The 20,453-nt window shown below is 52.3% G+C and overlaps 1 protein-coding gene across 2 annotated transcripts; it reads right to left on the bottom strand.

Moving 5' to 3' along the window:
* Positions 1 to 892: 892 nt before the first annotated feature.
* Positions 893 to 20,442, bottom strand: DPYSL4 (dihydropyrimidinase like 4). Of its 2 annotated transcripts, none has more exons than XM_069797302.1 (14): positions 20,107 to 20,442; positions 17,328 to 17,416; positions 16,531 to 16,715; positions 15,485 to 15,649; positions 13,993 to 14,054; positions 13,822 to 13,902; positions 10,960 to 11,028; positions 10,731 to 10,851; positions 9,854 to 10,010; positions 7,638 to 7,779; positions 6,411 to 6,581; positions 5,017 to 5,196; positions 2,939 to 3,110; positions 893 to 1,988 (listed from the first exon to the last, which is right to left on the bottom strand). In XM_069797302.1, the coding sequence occupies exons 1-14, from the start codon at positions 20,338 to 20,340 to the stop codon at positions 1,897 to 1,899; spliced, it is 1,920 nt and encodes a 639-aa protein (XP_069653403.1). In that variant the 5' UTR covers positions 20,341 to 20,442; the 3' UTR covers positions 893 to 1,896. The 2 variants fall into 2 exon arrangements, with proteins under 2 accessions (XP_069653403.1, XP_069653404.1); XM_069797303.1 differs by lacking the exon at positions 20,107 to 20,442 and adding an exon at positions 19,325 to 19,554.
* Positions 20,443 to 20,453: the final 11 nt, after the last annotated feature.

The raw sequence follows: 20,453 nt of genomic DNA, 5'->3' as shown, positions 1-20,453 counted from the left end.
CTGTGGATGTCTGGGCAGGTGGGAGATGTTGCTGCCAGCAGACTGTAACTTTTTGCTTTCCCATTCCTTACGTAGTTTCCACTGCCATCACTTTAAAACTCTATTCAGAAAGAAAATAAATAGATGTTCAATAGCCTTGGCGCAATTGCCGGAAAACTCAGAAAACCAACAAATGAAATTAAATAATTCGTTTCAATTAAGATATATCAACAAATGCATTCCCATATGTTTGATGCAGAAATTACTGCAGCTCATTGCATTAAGCTACGAGATGTAGGTCAGATCAGATAATAAAAAAAAAAAAAAACCACCAAAAAAACCCCCAAACCCTTCCTGGTTTAAATTTGTAAATTCAGATAATACATTCATTCATATTTAACTCGTGGGTTGGTGTATCCAGAGCTGCTGAACAGTATTTCAGCTTCCACCTATGGAGCAGATGCTTGCTCATGTTTCCACAACCCTTTTGTTCCCAGCTTTCAGACAGAGCTAGAAACCAAAGCATGACCTTGCCCGAGGAAAATCTGCATCTCACCAACACGTTACAGCATCTCTTACTGCATCTGCATCTCACAGGCATCAGCAGTGTTGTTGACCTACTGGGAAAATTAGACCACCCTCATGGTATTTTAGCTTTATTTGCAAACCGAAGGCTTTTGGCGGGCAGGCCGGCTGTGTGACACCAAATATGACCAAGCAGCCCTTGTTAAGTGTGCCAGGTCTAACCAGAAGATTCTGTGTTATTCCTACACAGCTAATAAAAAGCCTCTTTTCATTGTCAAAGGGGAGTAACAGTAACCTGCAAGTCATTGTAGGTTTTACAGAACCGATTTCACAAACCCTCATGCATAAAAACACAAAGGAAGAAAACACAAAAATTGACTCAGATGGCTCAACCGCTTCCACCGTTTTATGATTTCCAACAAACTTTATTCAAAGCAAGGAACAGAAAATGAATGGCGAGCCATTCTGTAAGAGGTACATGCATAGCATTGTGGCGTAGAGGTTCACCTTTACTGTACATACCTTTAAATACAATAAATGGGCTATAATAACCTTTATAAAAGAGTCTGTCATATGCAACTGGCCTTCAAATGAGCCTTATTATTGATTATAAGACTTACACTCGGTTCTTGAAAAACTGTATAAATAATCTTTAAAAAACGAGCCTGACAGAAAGACTACAGCCCGCCGGCATGGCTGCCGCGGCGCTGGGTCCCAGGAGCAGCCAGCAGCCGCCCGCCCCACTGCGGCTGGGACCGCTGCAGGGACAGACGGACACGCGGCCGTCCTGCACGGACGCGCTGGCTCACGGGCGCAGCAACGGCGAGTCCCGGAGCACGGCCGGGGCTGCGCGGCAACATGGTGTCGAGATCCGCTCGGGGATGCTGCAAACAGACAAGATGCAACCCACCGTATTAAAACCATACAGATTCGGAAGTGTTTATCGGTTAAAAGTCCTTCGACTAGAAAGGGCAGTCAATGCTATTAGAAAGGAGCGTATTCCAGCCAAAATGTACCTTCGTTTTTCATCTGGCCACAAGCCAGCCAGCAGCACGGCTGAGCATGCTGCCAAGTGTACGTCTAGGTGCCCGCATGCACAAGGTAAGGGCTTTCCGAGTAGCTACTGAAGAAATACAGACTGGGAGAAATTGAGATGGGAGCGCTACCTCTCGGGGCGGGGAGGGGGGCTTACTCTACTTGCTACCTACGAGAAGAAGGGGATGGGGCAGCTGACGAATGCTCCATTTTTCATCCTGAGCTTGAGGGCGACCCACTGTCCCCTTCCCAGCTGGACCCGGCCCTGGCAGGACCCAAGCACGCCCCGGCGGCGGCTGCGGCAGGGACAACCACGCCGGCGGCACTGGGGGAGAGCGCAGCCCCCGGGCTGCCCCGTCAGGACAGCGAGGTGATGTTGGACCGTCCACCCGGCGGGGCGATGATTTTCTGAGCTGTGCGTCTGGCAATGTGGTCGTCAGCTTGCGACCCTAGGGAAGAGGACAGGCATGGGGTGTGCTGTCGGCACGGTGTGGGAGTCCCGCTGCTTTAAATGCACAGATCATGAAAGGTTTCCTTTGTGGGAAATGCTAGTACTTTCATTATATATCATTTTGGACACCATATTATCATAGTACAGTTTGGAATGGCTTTATTTGCCTGAACGTCTTTATATTTTATTGCTTCTTTCCAGAAAACATTATAAATGGCTTTCCCATAAATAAACAGTTTCTATATAATAAAATGTGGGACCTTGTACATTTACTAAGCAATTTGTGATCCACCCGATCTCAACCAGCTAAGAAAACAACATTATGCAAGTCATTTTATGGCAGAGCATTGGCTTTCCAACATCCCTAAAGCTGCCGGGCAGATTTCTGCAGGACACTGAGCTCAGTGATGCTGAATCACTGCCTGCTTACACAGAAAGACCAAAGGAATTTTTTTCTGGTTCCTGAAAATGGAGTTATTTGACTAACCTCTACAAACCCAACCACTTGTAACCCCCGACTCACAGAGGATGCAGCCGGGGCTGAAGTCCCGACCCCCCCGACAGCCAGGGCAGCGTCCCCACTGACCCGGGCAGGGATGCGGTGACACCCTCGCCTTCAGCCTCGTCCTCCTGCTCCCCATCACTGCAGCCTCCACCCTCCACGGAGCCTGTACTCACCCCCCCCAGGCTTTGCCATATACATTTGTCAGTGCACCTACATAGACACCATAAAACATTCTAGAGATTTCTGTGCTGCATTTAGTCCCTAGGCTGCTGCAACAGTACGAACTGCTTTTTCCTGAGTAAAAATTAAGTTTCTATTCCTCAGCTTTGCCCTGCCACTCACACCAGCCCGGGGCTTTGTGACAGCCACGCAAACCACCCCCCCCACCGCCTGCAGCCGCCCCCCCCCCCCCCCCCCCCGACTTTCGGGGACCCCCGCCCTACCAGACAAGCTGAACCCCGACTGATGGAGGTTGCGCACGGGAGGAGCCTGGGCTTTGCCCGCACAGGGCGCGATCCTGGAGGCCGGAGTGTTGGCCACGGCTCTGGCGCTGGCGAGGACGTCGTGGACCGGTCCGTCGTACAGCCCTCTGGGGACGCCGTGCACTTCGGCCAGCTGCAGGGTGAAGGCACGTAGTTAAGCGAAGGCAAACAAGAACCAGGCCCAACAGACGGGTAACGACTTGTTGTCCTTCTGTCTGTGCTTAACCCCTTCGGAGGGTTTGGGGGAGACTGCACCCCCAAACAGACCAGACCAGACCAAGCGGAGGATGCTGCCCGGACCCCGCGGGCAGAGGTCCTGTCCCCCTCCCCGGGAAAAGGGGCTCCGAGAGGTGGTTGGGGGGTGCCGCCGTGCGAGGGGCCGTGCTCCCCTGAGGGCAACGTCCCACAGGTGCGTGCCCTGACCAGCGTCACCCAGTGTGAGCATCACGTCCTCCTGCAGGGAGGATGAGCTCAGCCCTGGGCGCTCACAGCTGCTGGGGAGCCAAAGTCCTAACGACTTCATTACCAGTGTTTCATCACGGATTTGCTTAAGGCTGTTTCTCCTCCCAGGCGAAGCAGTGACAGCCCTTTGACAACCACAGGGGCAGAAGGGACTTGTTTTGAAGATGAAGAGTGCTGAGTTTCAAAAAAAAGGCACAGACTGATAGGTTATCAAGACATCTATAGCAGTTTCTGGAGAAATTTTTCTCTTACATGACTTTTGTCTCCATCATGCTGCGTATCTTGTGAAGAAAATACCCTGCTCAATGTTTTCCAGTGCTCTTTTTGACCGTAGCTTTTGTCAAAAGCTCCGGTTAAATCATGGATGGAGAGCTGGCGTGGGCAGGCTGCCGGGTTGTTTGCAAAGCGCCGAACGCACCTGCCCAAACGCACTAACTGGACAAAGCAACCCCTCACCGCCCGGGCTGACGCCTGGTTATCATCCCGCCAGAGCGGGGACTTCAGCTCGCTGTGCGTCAAGGTTTGTGTGCAGCAAACTCCAGCCTTTATGATAAAAAACATACGGCACTGGGTGTCTGCTCCCACAAGGGACAGAGGTGCAGCCTCACCGCTAACAAGGAGCCCGGGGACCCTCTACCCCAGCCGACGGCACCGGCCAGCCCGCCCCGCCGCCTCTCGCTGCGTGAAGGGGATGCGGGACGTGCCGGGGAAACGGAGGACACCACCAGCACTGCCAGTGCCAGCGCCGGGCGGGAGGTTAACCGACGGCTGCTGCCAGACGGAGTGGAGATGGCGGCCCACCGCCGGGCAGTGCCGCGGGGGAGACCCGGCCTCCGGCAGGGAGCTGGCAGGGTCCCATCCATCCCCATCCTGCAGGGAGCTGGCAGGGTCCCATCCATCCCCATCCCGCCCTGACTCCAGAGGCACTCCCCGCCCCCTGCAGCTGCCAGCACCACTGGTGCCGCTGCAGGTAATTTGGGGTTAATGAGTTCTGCTCTACCTTCATCAACAATGCTTAATGAAAATGTCGAAAATAACACATGGAAGAGGGGAGGAGAGCAGAGCTGTTAAGGAGCTCTTTATATATTTGCATGTCTTCATATCTCCTTAAAAAGCTGTGCTAGCACACTGAAGGATTTATCTTACTGTATTTCCAGGAACGCTACATGCATTACCCTTCGACAGATGCAGCACAGACACTGGTAATACAGTAACATAAACTTTTCTAATACAGGTAGGAGAGGAATTCCTCCCTTCTACCTCAATACAAACCAAACAAAACCAGATTTGCTAGAAGTCATATTTTTGCTTTGCAACTTCATAATAGGCAAATAACACTAGCATTACTAGCTATAACACTAAAATAGGCAATATTGATTAATGTGCCAAGCCACACACCAAAGCAGTTGCATGACAACATTACAAATTTTCAAGGCCTAGAAAGAAATAACATTCATAATATTCTTGTTTCTGTTGCCTATTCCATCAGCAGGCTTGCTGTAACAGCGACTGCAACACAATAATGCAGAGAGAGTGCAATGAATATATGGGATTATGGCAAATAAAATTCTCCTTACCCTGTTTCTTGCCTTTATCCTTTTATAAACAAAATCAGGGAATGTCTTTCTAGGAATGAAGCGACCTGACCCCTGGGTGACACACAGGTTTCCATCTTCAAGAACAACTTTTCCCTGACTTATGACCACAGTAGGAACCCCGTGGCACTCTGTGCCTTCAAATATGTTGTACTCCACATTCTGGAAAGAACAAACCACGATATTCAATAAGGTTAAGATTTAAGAAGAGAAGGTGACAGTCTCGCCAACTATATTCCGCCCCTCCCCCCATTTTTGTATGTTGCTCCTCATGCACAATCAGTTGTACTTAACTAACCCTTCATATTTCAAATAATAAGGTTCTTCTAAAGAAACTAGACCCTCAAAATGCTCAGTACTTGCCCAAAAGACATGCAGCACTCCTGGAGCAAACTAGACTTTTACTATACGTGAACAATTAATTCCCTCTAAGCCCCAGAAGAGCCCTGCTTAAGTTCTCCATTCAGGGACAGAAGTTCTTGTCATTTCTTCCAAGTCACTGCAAGTCTTCTGTGAAAATAAGTACGGAAAGTCATGTCTGTTCTGTGGGAAATGCCACTTTCTTCAAATGCTCCCATTACTATCACTAACAAACTACCCAAAAACCAAAGTGTACAGTGAAAAAATGTGACATTATAAAAAAACCAAAAGTGAATTTTCTGGACCAAAAGGAAACCAGTTTCTATTTTTTAAAGAAAACACCTGAATATTTCAATCAGTGATAATTTTCTTCACGAAAAAAACATTTTGGTGAAAAAACCCACATGGGTCAAAATATTTCTACATTAACTTCAATCAGCTCTATCACCAACATTCCTCACAACACCTCACCCCCCTCTCTCTTTCAACTGCAGCTTTCTGTCAGAGGCTTATGTTGGAAATCAGTTTGGGGATGTCCACGGCCTGAAAAACCACGGCTAAAATGCCATTAAGATGCACCCGGACCTCTCCCGACTGAGTGACCCCTACGGACAGGCAGCGCCCATGGAGCCAGTGCAGGAATGGGTCTGGCTCTTCAGGAAGGATCCTGATATATTAAACTATATTAATAGTTTAATACTTAAAACAAATTCAGCACTTACATTTTTCTAGTCCACAGTGAATAAATTGATCGTAAAATTTCTGTAGCAGATGCAGACTGTCTCAGAGTAGTCACTGCTCCTCAGTTACAATCCTACCCTTCACAGTAACCAAGGATATATTTTCATTTGCTTGTATTTTTAAAAGCAAATGCAAGGTTCTTCATCACTTTATCCATATATACAGCTCCCCCCTTGCTGAATGATCTGATCTTTCTGATCTGAGGAGAGAGATTGCTTTACTGCTCTCTTCTGACTCTCAACTCAGCTCCAGAAAGTAATGTAAAAATACTTTACCAGGTTGTGCGTTTTTGCCGAGATGATTTTAGTAGCCTTGGGGTTCCACAAAACCAAGTCTGCGTCAGCGCCCACAGCGATGCGCCCCTTCTTAGGGTAGCAGTTAAAGATCTTGGCAGCATTGGTGCTGGTCACCGCTACAAAATCGTTCTCGTCCATCTTCCCGGAGACCTGGGAAAGAGAAGGGGAAAAGGACCCTCACCGGAGACGTGCCCTGCTCCCAGCAGCGGGCAGCAGCCCCGTCCCACGGCCGGACCCACGCTCTCCCACCAGCAGGAACGAGGATCCACGAGAAGAAATCGCAGGACCCAACCGCGCGACTATGCGATGTGAGGATCCACCCTGCGACAGGGCTGCAATGACGGGGGAGAAGGGAGACGGGGGGGCTGAGCCTTGTCCCTGTGGGCTAAATAATACAATAGATGGGTTTTATTTTCCCTGGATTCTGAAATTTAAGGTCTCTGAAAAACAAGACCTTCAGTGGTAGGCTCCAACTCCTATACAGGCGTCTCACGTTCACTAAAGATGGTTAAGGATATTTCAGTGAAGAAAGACCGGACGTGAACCTATTATCTTGACAAATTCTATTTATCTTTGAACAAAGCCCACCTAAGGCAGAGGCCTCAGGGTGGCTTGGTTCCCAAGCTCCTGGAAGTCTGCACAGAGATGTTTGCTCCGTGGGATGCAGGCTCGAGCCTCCCAGGGATGCTCCGCGGGAGGGCAGGGTGCACCGGCGTGCAGGGACACGGGACTCGATCCCGCCAGCCAGACGCCGCAGCTCGCCCCCAGCAGCCGCGGAGGTGCTGCGGGAGCCCGTCCCCACCGGTGGGGACCGGGGCGACCAGGCAGCTGGCAGGCACGGCCACGGCCACGGCCACCAAGGGAGAGACGCCCCATCCCCATCCACCTCCCCAGGCCTCCTGCAAGCAGCAGGGAAGACGGCGTTAAGGGTAAGCTCGCGCCACACCCTTAGGTAAGCGTGGGAGAGACTTTCTCTTGTGACTGCGAGTGAGAGCGGCGTGGTGCCGAAGCCTTTGAAGACACTTCCAAGGCATTCAGGTTAATGCTAATTCCTCATTAGCAAGCTCCTCTGAAGTAGCAGTCTAGACAATGTCACTCCTCCCGGCTCGTTTGAATTAACGAGGACGCTGACATCACACACATCACCTGCTCACACACACTCACATCCACAGCTTCGCAAGGACTCAGCGTTATTTTAGTACCTACCACACACTTTTCCCAAATTATGGACATCCGCTCTTCGATGCCGTTGGTTCCCTCGGGGATGAGGGTGAAGTTGTCCTTCCCCACTGCCTTCTGCGCGGTGGTGAAGGTGCAGTGAGCGCTGCCTGCAACCTGCAGGTCCCCGCTAGGCAAAAAGCACAGCACAGGGGGTCAGAGGAGGCACCCGACGGCACAACCAGCCTTCTCGGCACTACCACCACCTCCCCTGCCCTGCGGCACCCCTCCTCTCCTCTCGGCAGGCGAAAGCCCCCCCTTGCCTGGGAGGCTGCGTGTGGCACTAATGGCTTGTGGGCTTCGGGCTCAGTCTGTTTGGTACGGACTGGCTTCACCAACAAAGACTGCAAAGGCAGGTGACTTATGGTCTGTAAATGCCCATGGAAGTCAAGTTAAAAGGCAGTTTTTACAGGTACACAGAGGCATCTCGCTCTTCTAATTTATACAGGAATTAAGCACTGGAATCATCTAAGAGATGTAACCAGCAGCCTCATAAACGCTGTTTATATTCTCTCCTAAAGTGGCCATTTTTTTTACTATTTAAGCCAACGTTTTAATCTTTGTACCTTCCTTTTGAACCTCAGATTATTTTAGGAAATGGCTCTCCAAGCAAGGCTACTTTTAAAGCAGGGTTCTTTTAAAGCAAGGATATGGTTAAATAAAACAAGACCCTGGATAAACCCAAATGTTATGTAGTCTCATATACTACAGGTGAAGGAACTGGATCCATGCTGGCAGGCAGGGCACAGCAGGGCAAGAAAAGCACATGTAGCTTGACGAGCCTGGGAGCTTGACTCCACTTATGTCAAAGCTGTGCTAGACTGAACTATGCTTGTATTTTATTGCCTCTTCTAAGAAAATATTGAATGTATTGAGATATCTCTATATACTGTGTAAGATATACTAACATGAACCACTTTTCTCTTGTTAACAGCTCTTTATCCTTCTAGGAAGGAAGTCACATTTCAGAGAATGCTAAGAAATGTTTGTTTCTTCTTTAAAATATATAATGAATGCAATTTTTCTACAATTATCTGGATCCATAAACAACTTTCATCCCATTTCAAAAGTTCTTCGTGCATTACTTCTGGAGCTGATTTTTCTAACTCTGCCCACACCGAACTGCGTGTAATGCCAGACGGAGCTTTACTGACTGGTGCTGCTCCGCGGGCTGTGTGGCTATGAATGAAGAAGATGCTAGAGCTGAGCTGCAGACACCTGAATGCAAACCCTCCGCTGTGAATGAACCCCCGCTTCTACAGATCGCTTTCTGCAAGGCGGCAGTGACGGATTTGGTGTGTATTTGCCGTGAGGTGTGAAACCCTGGCCCGTGGCAAAGCTCCAGCCGTGATTAACAGCTTGGCGGCTGTGTCCCTGGAATATGGCCCCGGCAGGCGGGTGTTGGTGTTTCCCTGCCCGGTCTGGGCTGCCAGCGCCCGCTCGGTCCCTGCACAGCTCCAGGGACGCTCCGGCCAGTCCCCGGGGCTTTGCTGCGTGACTCTGCATCGAAACAACGCCGCACGGTGACATGCCCGAAACGCTTACGCTTCACACATTTTAAAATCTTGCAAACGCCCAACGCTGCTTCCAACAAAATCCTTTTTGCTTTAATGCTAAAGCAGCGCAGGAGGCTTTCCCCGGGACGCGGCGAGGCAGAGCGGCAGTGGACACTGTCCCTCGGGCACTGGGGTGTCCTGGCCACCCCGCCGGACACTGTGCCTTCCCCAGTCCGGTTCTGAAGGAGGAACCGGGCAGCGTGAGCCTGATTTTTACACAGAAAATCGGGTAACTATTACCTGGCTTCATCAAAGCATAATTTAGGCTCTTTTTGAAAGAGTCACCTGGCTCAAAAACCCGAAGAGTTATTCTTTTGATATGCAAAAGTGCAACAATTGATGGATTAGTTTTCCTACTCTGATTATAATATCAAGGGGAAAGCTGAATTGTGTGCAAGCCTTGGCTGTGCTGCTGCACCCTACAACGCCCAGGTACGGGACCAGACTGGGGGAGCCCCCGGGAAGACAGAGGCTGTTACCCACGGGTGAAAGGTGGGGGGGCTAAGCCAGGGAGGTCCGGGGCTGCGACCCCCCAGCCAGCCCCCGCTCCGCAGGCGAGGCTCTGACTGTAAACGGCATTCGAACGAACGCAGGCGGCATGGAAACACAAGAGACGTGCTCAGGCATCGGCACCAACAGGGAACTCACCAGGACAAGAGGGAGGTGAGGTGATCCGGCGTGGTGGGGTCCGGGCTGATGGGGGGAGAGGTGACGAAGGCTGCAGCCTTGGCCCAGTTTTTACTCCAGTAGTGCGACCCGTCGGCGCCCAGGCTGGCGGTAATGGGCTCTCCGTACACAACCGTGCCTACGGAGCAATCAGTTAACGAGTGCAAGCGCGCTGCGGGTCCTGCAGCCTCTTTTCACACAGCGCGCACAAACACCGCGGTTAACGATAAAGGACGGTTTCACTTCTCTTCAGTGTTCTCACTATTTCAGCTCTTTGAATTCACGTTAATCCCTCAGATTATCTCAAACGACTGGGAAATGCTGTCAAAACAAGTTTTGAATCTGTCTGTTTTCTCCTTAGACCAAACAGACGTTCGTACCTACAAACCCTCACGCCTTCCTCTAAATCAAACCAGCGTCTCTCTGGCAGTCCCCTGGCTGGGGGCACAGGTGGCTGCGGACCCCCGCCTGTCCCTGGGCATGGCCCTCCGCCCTGCTCCCCACAGGACTGCTTCCAGCTCTTCCCACTCTACCCCCAGTTCGAATTTGGAGCTTGCTCCAGATCCGTTTTTCATTTAGTTCATGACAAACGATTGCAAGTGAATTATTTCCTTTTTGTCAGCTACGTCTACTGAGATTCAGGTGTCAAAAGTTTCAAGCACATCTCCTCAAATCTTTCCAGCTCAGAGCAATTAGCTCTGGCACACTCTGCGAAGAAAAGCCAACACCAAGTTTTAGCACCCCTAAAAGGTGAGAGAAATTGGGTGGTAACAAATTCTTACACCTTGCAGCTAGAATGATATTCCTGGGCATATTTAAGTAGGCTCGATTAGTGTGCAAATACAAAACAACGCTTTACCTTTTCTCTTCGCTTGAGCTAACACGTCTGCTGCACCTCTGCTCATAATTTTGGTGATGTACAAGGGGCAGTTGGCTTGTTTAGCGATGGTAATTGCACGGTACACTGCCTCTGCTTCCACCTGCAGACACCAGAACACAGGCAGAAACCATCTCAGGGCACCTCTGCTACCGCCGCAGCGGCTGTTCTAAACCCCTGGGTGGTTCTGCTGAAGGGCTGGAGACGTTACCTCCTCGGGGCGGCTGAGGACATGTCCTTCTGGCCCGGTAATCCCGAGTTCCAGCAGCCTCTTTTGCTCCTAGGTGGACAAAGATGAACAAAAGAGCAGTCAGTGATAAGAACAGCCTGTCCGAAGCAATGCAGGACACAAAACACCGTGTTCAGAAGTACCTGAAGGCTGATGGAAATTCATGAGTACGACTAGGCGATACCATTTGTACCTGTGACACTCCACAAACCGCTGCAGCTGCTTCCTAGGAGACCCATCCAGTGCTGTGGAAACACGTCTGGACTGGGACCTGCTGCACCCCAACAGCACCTTTGGCCCTTCCCCAGTCTTCAAGCCCAGCTATAGTTCTGGAGCATGTAGGATTTTAAACCCATTGCTGCTTACGCTAAGGCTGTGCTAGCTGCGATGCATGGCTACAAGGAAGGAAGAGATGTGTAAAAGGAATGAGGCCTTCAGCCTTATTGTTTTAAGACTATTCATATTAGACATATAAGTAATGATTAGAAATTGTTTTAGATATGATTAACAGAATGCAGGTGCTTATAAAACAATATGTATGAGCTGCTTAATTGTCCTGTATGTCTCCCCCTCCATGGCTGGCTTAAAACCCAGTCAAGCTGAATCAACAGAGGAAGGATCATACATCTTAGACCTAAGACATGGGAGTAAGTGATTAACTTTAGAACAAGATAAATTAATAGAATAACCTGAGTGAATTTTTAGAAATTCAAAGGTATCTTTGAAGTGTAAGAAGATAAGTGACTGTGGTGACCGAAGACCTTCTGCCTATGACCGCTAATTTCAGAAGAACCAAGACACAAAAATGGATGAGATAAGATGCTGAATGATAACGATATGAGAACAGAGATCGGCTGGAAAATTACAAAGACTTTGGACTGGGACAATGGGTGGTAAAAAGGTGTATAAGATTTGGAAACTTTTGGAAGTATGCCATTCACTGGGGTGGTGGCCCAACTCTGAGTTGTTAATAAAGCAAACCTAGAGAAACCCACGTCTGAAAATTCTTTAACAAGATGTTTCCCCCGGACGTGAGGCTCCCTGAAGCTGCTCCGAGGAGCCCACGGAGGAGGCAGAGATGGGTGCAAAGCATCAGAGAGACTGTCAGCGCGTCCCACCTCTCCAGAGCTTCGCCCGCCAAGTCCCACAGCCATGGCCACGTGCATTCCCCGTCCCCGGTGCACTTCACCATGCAGCAGTGGGGACGTGGCTCGGACGAGAGGCTGCTGCTGCTTGCCACCCCCCCAGTTCTGGGGGGATGCAGCAGTGGGGGGGCACGTTTTGCACAGCCACTGGCCCAGCGGCGTGCCCCAGCGCAGGGGCTGAAGCCGAGCAGCCCCACCTGGCTGCGCCCACGTCACGATGGGCACGAATCAAGTCCCCGCAGGGACCCCGTGCTAGTTGGGAACCCACAGTTACAGGAGCTGGGAGGAACTCTGGGCTGCACCCAGGTTCTTCACGTTGTATTTGAAAGCAGATGTCTAGCACATGCCTCACCCTGTTTCCTTTCTGTGATGTTTTGTATCATGTAATGCTCCCCTTTAGCTGGCATTAGATGCAAGGACATTATTCAACACTACAGACCAGATCTCACAGCCTTTAAAGGGTCCTGCTCTTAGAGGATGGTTATTTCTCTGTATTCCTATGGCAGGTATCCTCTGAGTTTGTCCCCAGGGCTCGAATGTCATCATGCTGGCAGCTTAAAGAAATACTTCTGAAGATATTGAACTGCCTGGGATCACATTATGTCTCACAGCCAGCGGAAGAAAAGGTTTCTCAGATAAAATCCCAGGGAGACAGGAATTAGCCTCCATCCTGTTTGTTCAAATAAGCCTGTTTGAAGGACTGGGATCCTGCTTTCATCCTAAACCCTCCTCCCACACCAGACTGAACACCTGCGTGACCATAAGCTAAAAGGAACTGCAAGTCTAATTCTACCTTGTGTCATCTGTTTGCAGTATGTATCCAAGATTTTCTTTTCTAAAGGTATAAAGGAAAAATAATGGACATGAGCAAAGTCTGCAATACCAAGGAAGTTCCTGAGTGCCATTTGTGGAGATAAGTACTGCCAAGTGCTTATTATTAGTACATTATTTCAAAAGACGCAAACCTCCTTATTTTCTCAAGTGCTCAAGACTTCTAAACAAGATAGATAATGTGGGAAAGCATCACTTAAGGCAGTCAGTCATCCTGTAAGAAGCCCCAGAACGTACTTGTTGGGAACCTCTGAGCAGTCCTTGCAAAGATTTCTGTGATGAAACCCAGGTGCGTGTGAGTCACTGGGAGGATGCTGCCAACTTTAGCAGGAGCCCCTGACCCTCCTGCACGTCCCTCTGCCAGCACAGGGTCCCCGCTCAGCCCTTTCCCTCCGAGGCTCGGGTCATCAGCTTACACCGCAGACCAGGTGCCCTGGCGCGCGGCTGGAGCCGCAGGGGCAGGGTGCGGGAGCACCGATTCTGCATCCCCTGGCTGCTGCCAGGCTCGCTGCCCACACGCACGGACCGACCACGGCTGCTCTGCTGCAAGGCCACGAGCTCAACTCGGCTCGGCTTTCGCCGGAGATCGTGGAGGTGAGCGACCGAGGTGATGCTCTGCTGAAAGCAGGCACCGAAAAGTGCTCACCAGTCCTCTCCCCAGAGCAACCAGGTGTCACAGCAGGCTGCTCCTCCTTCCCTTGGCTGGACCGATCCCCACTGAATCCGCAGCACCAGCTGAAGGCTGAAAGTGTGCTGGCACTGCTCCACCTTCCACTAGACACTACGGCCCATCTGTTAAAGTCAGCACTTCACCTTAAATCAAAATACTCTGGACAACCTTTAATTTAAATGAATATAAACACCGTACCTCATCGATGATGTCTCCGTTTTCAGCATGCACTTGGGCAATGGCCCCCAGGTCTCGAATAATGCAGAATATTTCGTACATCTGCCAAGAGACAGTGGGTTGCCCGATATCAGATAAATCACAGCTTACACTCAGAGCATGGGTGATGGCTTTCACTGGACACTGTATTACCTGGGCATCGGTGCACTGAAGTTTGTCTTTGTAGGCCATAAAAACCAGGAAGGAGTTCACACCTTGAGAAAAGAGAATGACATGTGTGTTTACTGGCCCAGCTGAGAACTTGGTGACCCGGTACAGGCTGAGCAGGGGGTGGTCGAACTGGGGGGGCTTTGTGCAGGCTGGGGTTGGACTGAGAGCAAAGCAAGGCTAAGGGCTGAAATGGTTAAAGTCCTCACAAGATCTGAACCCCAAAGCTTGGGAGCCATGACAGACAACACACCCCTATCTTTGGATGCACCCAAACCAAGAAAAAAACCCCTGTAGTCCATTTCTGATTTTAGGTACTTTCCGTAACTTGCTCCGAATGCACAGCATCAAATGCATTGCTCCCAAGCTGAGTTTTCCCTCCAGTGGTGGCTTCAATTTATGGTTTATCCGCAACTTTGTTCTGATAACTGTCTTCGAATTAGTGTATTAGTGCTAAGAGCGAATTACAGCAAAAGATGAGATTCTCTAACATTAGAGCACTGTTATTTAGTGCACTGCTATTTAGCTAGATAAATAGACGGGCAGTACTTTCCATACAGCACTGCATGCAATCCTAATTTCTACCATTTCTATCATCTAATATAAAGGATGGTTCTTGAAGCACTGAGTCAAAGCCGGAGAATTGCTACTGTATTTTATATGGATAGAGGCAAAAACTAATCCCAAACTATGATCAAATTACAAATAAACTGTATTTCATGTGAACGTATATATGAAAAACACCCGGTATAAGCTTGGAATAGCTACATTACTTCAGCCACTCCGCATTTTAATAGGAAATTCACTGCACATTTCTATGTTAATTGACCAATTAAGCCCTTGCTTGCAAGACTGCAAATTACATTGAAGTCATTTAGCTCTACATTACCATATCTGAAAGCAAAATGTAGTTCCAAACGTGGAAATAAGTATTAATGAAATGCATGAATTCCTGCCGCATGGCCTGCTTTCCAGTAAGCCATGTCCAGTGGATACTTCAGGATGTGCAGGAATTACAGGCACGAACAAAATCTCTACGGAAAGCTTAAAGCTTACTTTTATTCTATAAGCCCGGTCTTGAGCGTTTTTCTATTAACACTTCTCTGTACATCAGGCAGGCTGAATCAGGGTGCCCGATTACTGTTCCTTTAGTTTCCAAAATCAATTTTCAGGACCGGGCTGTACATTGCCCAAAGGTGAGAGCACACAAACCAGATGTTATGCTACGAACCCGGTGTCAATACCCCTGCCCACATCTTTCTCCTAGATGGCAAAGGACGGGCAGTTCACACCTGGATAGCGAGGGAGCGCGGTGGTCCCCTCCACGCAGCCCATCTATCGCCGGGTAAGAGGAGTACGGCGGAGCAGCAATAACCACCACGGCTACGACGACTTGCTGACGTGCCTGTACTGCAATAATTATGATGTGGGGGGTTTTGTGGGGTTATTGCCAGAACACCGCTCTTTCTGTCCTTACCCTTGTCCTTCACCAGGGCTTCCAGTTCCTCCTTCAGGCTTTCGTGCCAGCGAGGGACGTCGACGTGCAGCGAGTAGTCGCAGCAGGCCTGGCTGTCGGCACTCCCGCGCCACTGCTCGTAGGCAGCCACGAGGCTGGTCCCAGCGTCCGGGCAGACGTGGTCAACTGAGGAAACACTGCACAGCGTTAGCACGCCTGCCAGGGAAAGGGCTAGAGAAATACCTGGAGAGCGCAGCAGCCACCGGTATTCTTGTGCAAGACTTTACTGCTGCGAAAAGGAGACACTGTAACGCTAATTCATTTTTATAGCGTTGATTAAAGACAAAGGATAATAAATTTCCCAGATAAAGTGAAACAAACGGAACAAACGAACTGCACGCTATGGCTACTATCATCCCTTTTTTTTCCCACACAGCCTACCCAACACAGCATCTGAGAGAGGCCGGTGACCAAAGCACGTGCTTGCACACTTTTGCACGGCTCCCTCGGGCATTTTCCATGGGCAGTCACCCACAGCCCATCAGCCCTCTGCACTTCTCTTCTCTTTGTTCCTATTCCCTGCAGTACTGGCTATGAGACTGGTACAGAGCTACGCCAGGACTTGTTGAGACTGGTCCTTCAGTCACATATATTACAGTGGGCCTTGGGACCAGAACAAGAACAAAACAGAAATCAAAATTATTTTACATTAACACAAAAACAGCACCCATGCTCACAGAGCTGAAAAACTCTTACAAAAACACATTTGCAAAGCTATTAAAAATACATTAAAAGGTGTTTAAAGTTTTCTTCTATTTTATTCTCTTACAAGGCGAAGCAGGAGCGGAGCAGCTATGTATTTTTAATATATGTGTGTAGCAACGGAAGGAGGTTCTGAAAGGTACATAATGCGTTTTCATTAGCTTTGTAATGCTTTGATTTCTACAGCAAAAATGGAACATTTCTCTGCTATGAGGGCAAATAATCTCCGCCATGAAAAAAGGCCCAATGTATTTGGCTAAACAATGTTCTACTTAGAAGTCTGTTCGAGTGCTGCTCCATCTTACTGATCATTGTGGTTCCTCCTGCCAGGGCTGCTTTTGTGCCTTGGTAGAAGTCATCAGCAGAGGTCATCCCCATGACGGGCATCTGCAGCCTGGTGTGGACGTCTATCCCGCCCGGCATCACGATCTGGCTGTAGGCGTCAATTGTCTTCACACCACCAGGAACAACCAGGTTTTCTCCAATTTGTCTGAAAATGATACGAAGATCTCCTGTTAACTGGCAACAACTTTTAAGTGAAGATGCAAACCCAACTTCTAAGTACTGCTGGTGGCACGCAGCCGTGCGCTGCCCAGGCCCCCTGGCACCCGGGGCTGGGTTCTACCCTGGGGAGGAGCACCTCCTGCTGGGCTGGGTGCCGGAGCGGAGCCGGGGTCCGCTCCCATCACGCCCGCCCAGCAGCACCCATCCCACCCGTCCCGGCTCCGGCACTCAGCAGCAGCATTTGGGACACGCCAGGCCATCGCCTGAGGGACCCGCTCAGACCAGAGGAGCTGCCGAGGTCGCAGTGCCGGAGTCCGTACGCTGCTTCTCAGGGACCTTCGCAGCGCTTGGCCTGGCTCCGCACTCGTCTCCTGCGCAACTTACAACAGAGCACGAGCTGTCAGCACTTTATATGTCTTTCCAGCTGCAAAAGTACACTAATGTAGATCTTTCTTGACACTATTCTAAAAAAAGTCCTTGTGTTTCAAAAAGGGAACATATGTCCGAGAGAAAAATGACGGAAAGGAACCTTGTTCAAACTCCATGGCACTGTATCATGCTTGGAAATGACATTACCAAATATAAATTTTTAACTTACTTTATTAAACCGTCTTCCACATAAATGTCTGCATAAAATGACTGATCATCGTTGACAATTTTTCCTCCTTTGATTAGAAGCCGGTCACTCTAATGGAAAAAAACCCACACTTTTTAAAAGATTACTTTATTTATTCATTCTGAGCTTTCATTAAGTCAAGGACTTAATATTTTGCCCTTCAACCATACAAGTTTAGTGACTGTCCAAACTATTCCACACCAAACCCAACAGTACTTTGCGAAGGAAACCCTACAAAATTTGAGAGGAACACAGAACTCCTAGGAAGCGCGGCATGAGCCTGGGGTGTACAGGCGGCACAGCTGGGCCCGACAGCTCTGGGTACCAGAACATCCCCATTTCAGGGGTCTGAGCTGCGTGTTGCTGAGCGGAGCCGGGCAAAGGGAGCGTGCTCCAGCTCCCGCGGCTCCTGACCTGCCTTGCAGGAAGCACACCACCCCGCCGAGGGCCCACCAAGAGCTCCTTCAGAGCAGGTTCAGCGACTGACTGAAGTTCTCAGCAGTTTTAGAAGGTTTGCAAGGTGACATCCTGCAGCTCGGCCATGTACCTGCCTCCTCCATCAGCTCCGGTTACGGAGACCTTTAAGTGCATCTTATTAACCTGGTAATTTATTGACATTGGTTAGTTTTCACAGTCTTGTCGGAGGCAGATAATGCCTCAAGGACTTCCCTCACTTCAAAGCAAGACACTGGTAGAGTTGTCAGATTTGTAGAATCTTTAACTAGAAAAATTAGACAGCAGTGGCGTTTATGTAAATGTGGAACTGCAGCCTAATTTAAGAGGATTCCTTTCCTGCTCTCTGGTGTTGCTAGAAAAATTATTACCAAGGCTAAAACGGGCACCGCAAGGAGCGTGGCCTTAGCACAAAGACAACTGAGGGACCCAAGAGCACGTGGAGACAGCTTACAACACGGCAATGCGTGCTGATGCTAAACAGCGGGGAAAACGTTTTGGGGTCTTGCATTAAAGAGCACCACTGGCATACAGAAAAAAGTACTGAAGAATTGCATTGTGTTTTTAAAAGTGTCGAGGCTTTTACTGCATCTCTATTGTTTTCCCTCGTCCCATAAAATCAATCGAAAGAAGCCTCCGTGCTGGCTGCCCCACGGGAGATCCCTACGGCCCCTCCCCTTGCGGGGCCCACCCCCACCCCATCCACCCCCCCCAGCTGTGCCCCCCCCGAGCCGCTCCCCCAGCACAGACTAACGCGGCCCGTCCCCGGCTCACGCAGCGCCTGGCACCCACCGGGACGTTTTCAAGGGAACTCAGCCATGAGCCAGCAAAACGAGGGGAAGGTGGGGGAAAACAAAAACAAAAGCAAAAGCAAAAAAAAAAAAAAAAAAAAGCATCGCTACCGGTAGATTTTCCCTGCTCCTGCTGAGAAGCCCTGGCGCCGGGAGCAGGGAATCCCCTCCCACACCAGCCGGGCCGGGGAGCGCACACCGCTCCGCATCAGACGGCGGCGCCGGGGGGGGAGCACCGGGGCTCGGAGGCGAGCAGATGCCGGGCAGGGGGGCAAGGAGCAAGGCAGGCTGACGCTCCCCCCACGCCCCCCACCCCCCCGGCCCCCGCCAAAACAGCGGTTCCGAAACACGCCCGAAGGAAAGTTGGGGAGGCAGCGGGGCAGCCCCGCAGCCGCGGTGAGGGTCGCGCCCGCCTTTGTCCCCCGGCAGCCGGGCGGGCTCGTTCGGCGGGACCCCGGCTGCGCCCCGGCCGGCGGCAGACAAAGCGCCGGGGCCGCCGGGCTCAGCCCGGGCCGCGGCCAACAAAGGGAGCGGCGGAGCCGGGGGCGCCGCACCGCCCGTCCCCGTCCGTCCCCCCCCCCGGGGTCCCGACCCCATTAGCGGGTAAAAGCCCCGCAGCGCTCCCCGGGCGTCCGGCCCCACGGGCGGCGGGGACCGCCCGGCTCCATCCCGGCCGACCGGGCCCGCAAGCCCCCCGGGGGTCCCACCCGCGCCCCCGCAGGGGAGCCCCCTCACCGTGATGCGGGGGACGCTCTTCTTGCCCTGGTGCGACATCTTCCCGCCGCGCTCCGCCCGTGTCTGCCTGTGTGTGTCTCCGTGCGTGGGTCTGTGCCCGCGTGTGCACGTCCCTGCGTGCGTGCGCGCCCCCCGCCGCTGCCGCCGGCTCCCCCCGCCCGCCGCCGGCCCGGGGCCGCGCTCCCGGCGCTGCAGACAAAGCCGGCCCGCCGGGGAAAGGAGCGGAGCGGAGACCCCCCCCCCCCCGTCGGTCGGTCCCGCAGCCCCCACCGCCCCCGCGGGCCCGGCGGCGGGACGGGGCGCGCAGCCCCCGCCCGGTCCCGCCGCCGCCCCGGAGCGGTCCTGCAACCGCGGACGGGGGTCGCGGGGGCCGGCTCAAGTTGTGTCCCCAGAAGGATTAGTGACCGCTCACCCCCCACGCCCCCCCACCCCGCCTCGGGCCGTCCCCTGCCGACAGCCGGTCTGCTGGCCGGTTCCCGGACCCCTTACCGGGCGCGGAGCTCCCGAGGGTCGGCGGGGACGGGACGGGAGGGGACGGGGTCCCCGCTCGCCCTTTCCGGGGGGTCTCGGCCAGGGCGGCTCCGCCCGGGGCCCCGCGACCCGCGGGCGGAGAAGGGCCGAAGGGCGAGGGCCGCCGTTACCCCACGGGGGGCTCAGGGCGCCGGGCCGGGGCTGGCGACCCCCCCGCCCTGCCGGCTGGCTCCGTGCCTGCCCCGGAGGGGAGGGGAGGGAAGGGGAGGGGGTGTCGGGCTGCCCGGGTCCCCGGCGCAGCCGGCCCTTACCTGCGGGCAGCCGTCGGGCAGCTCTGCCGGGGGGGCGGCGGCGGGGGCGCGGCGGTGCCCACCGTGGGGGGTCCCGGGGCCGGAGCCGCCGAGCGAGGCGAAGTCCAGCGTCTTGTTGTCGAAGGCGTCCTCCACGCTGCAGAACATGCCTCCGCGCTTCTGCCGCGGCCGCGGGCTGCCCGCCCCCAGCCCCGCGAAGCAGGCGGGCAGCGACTCCTCCCGCTGCCCCGACATGGGCTCCGGGGGCCGGGGGGGGCGACCCGGGCAGCCCCCAGTGCCGGTGCCGGTGCGCGGCCGCCGCGCTCCGCAGCCGGCTCGCCCTGGGGAGAAGAGCAAAGCGCGTTAAA

The sequence above is a fragment of the Haliaeetus albicilla genome, chromosome 11, assembly GCF_947461875.1.
Source record: "Haliaeetus albicilla chromosome 11, bHalAlb1.1, whole genome shotgun sequence".
NCBI lineage: Eukaryota > Metazoa > Chordata > Aves > Accipitriformes > Accipitridae > Haliaeetus > Haliaeetus albicilla.
Note: the sequence above shows the minus strand (reverse complement) of the source record. Positions and strands in the feature narration are given on the sequence as shown.

Bases quoted from the DNA above. Each gene is read 5' to 3' on its own strand.
- DPYSL4 (XM_069797302.1), bottom strand. From the start codon at position 20,340: ATGTCGGGGCAGCGGGAGGAGTCGCTGCCCGCCTGCTTCGCGGGGCTG. The intron at 11,029-13,821 runs GTACGGTGTTTA...TTGTCCACCTAG, and splicing joins ACGGAGACATCATCGATGAG to GAGCAAAAGAGGCTGCTGGA. The intron at 3,111-5,016 runs GTAAGGAGAATT...TTCACCCTGCAG, and splicing joins GGATAAAGGCAAGAAACAGG to CTGGCCGAAGTGCACGGCGT.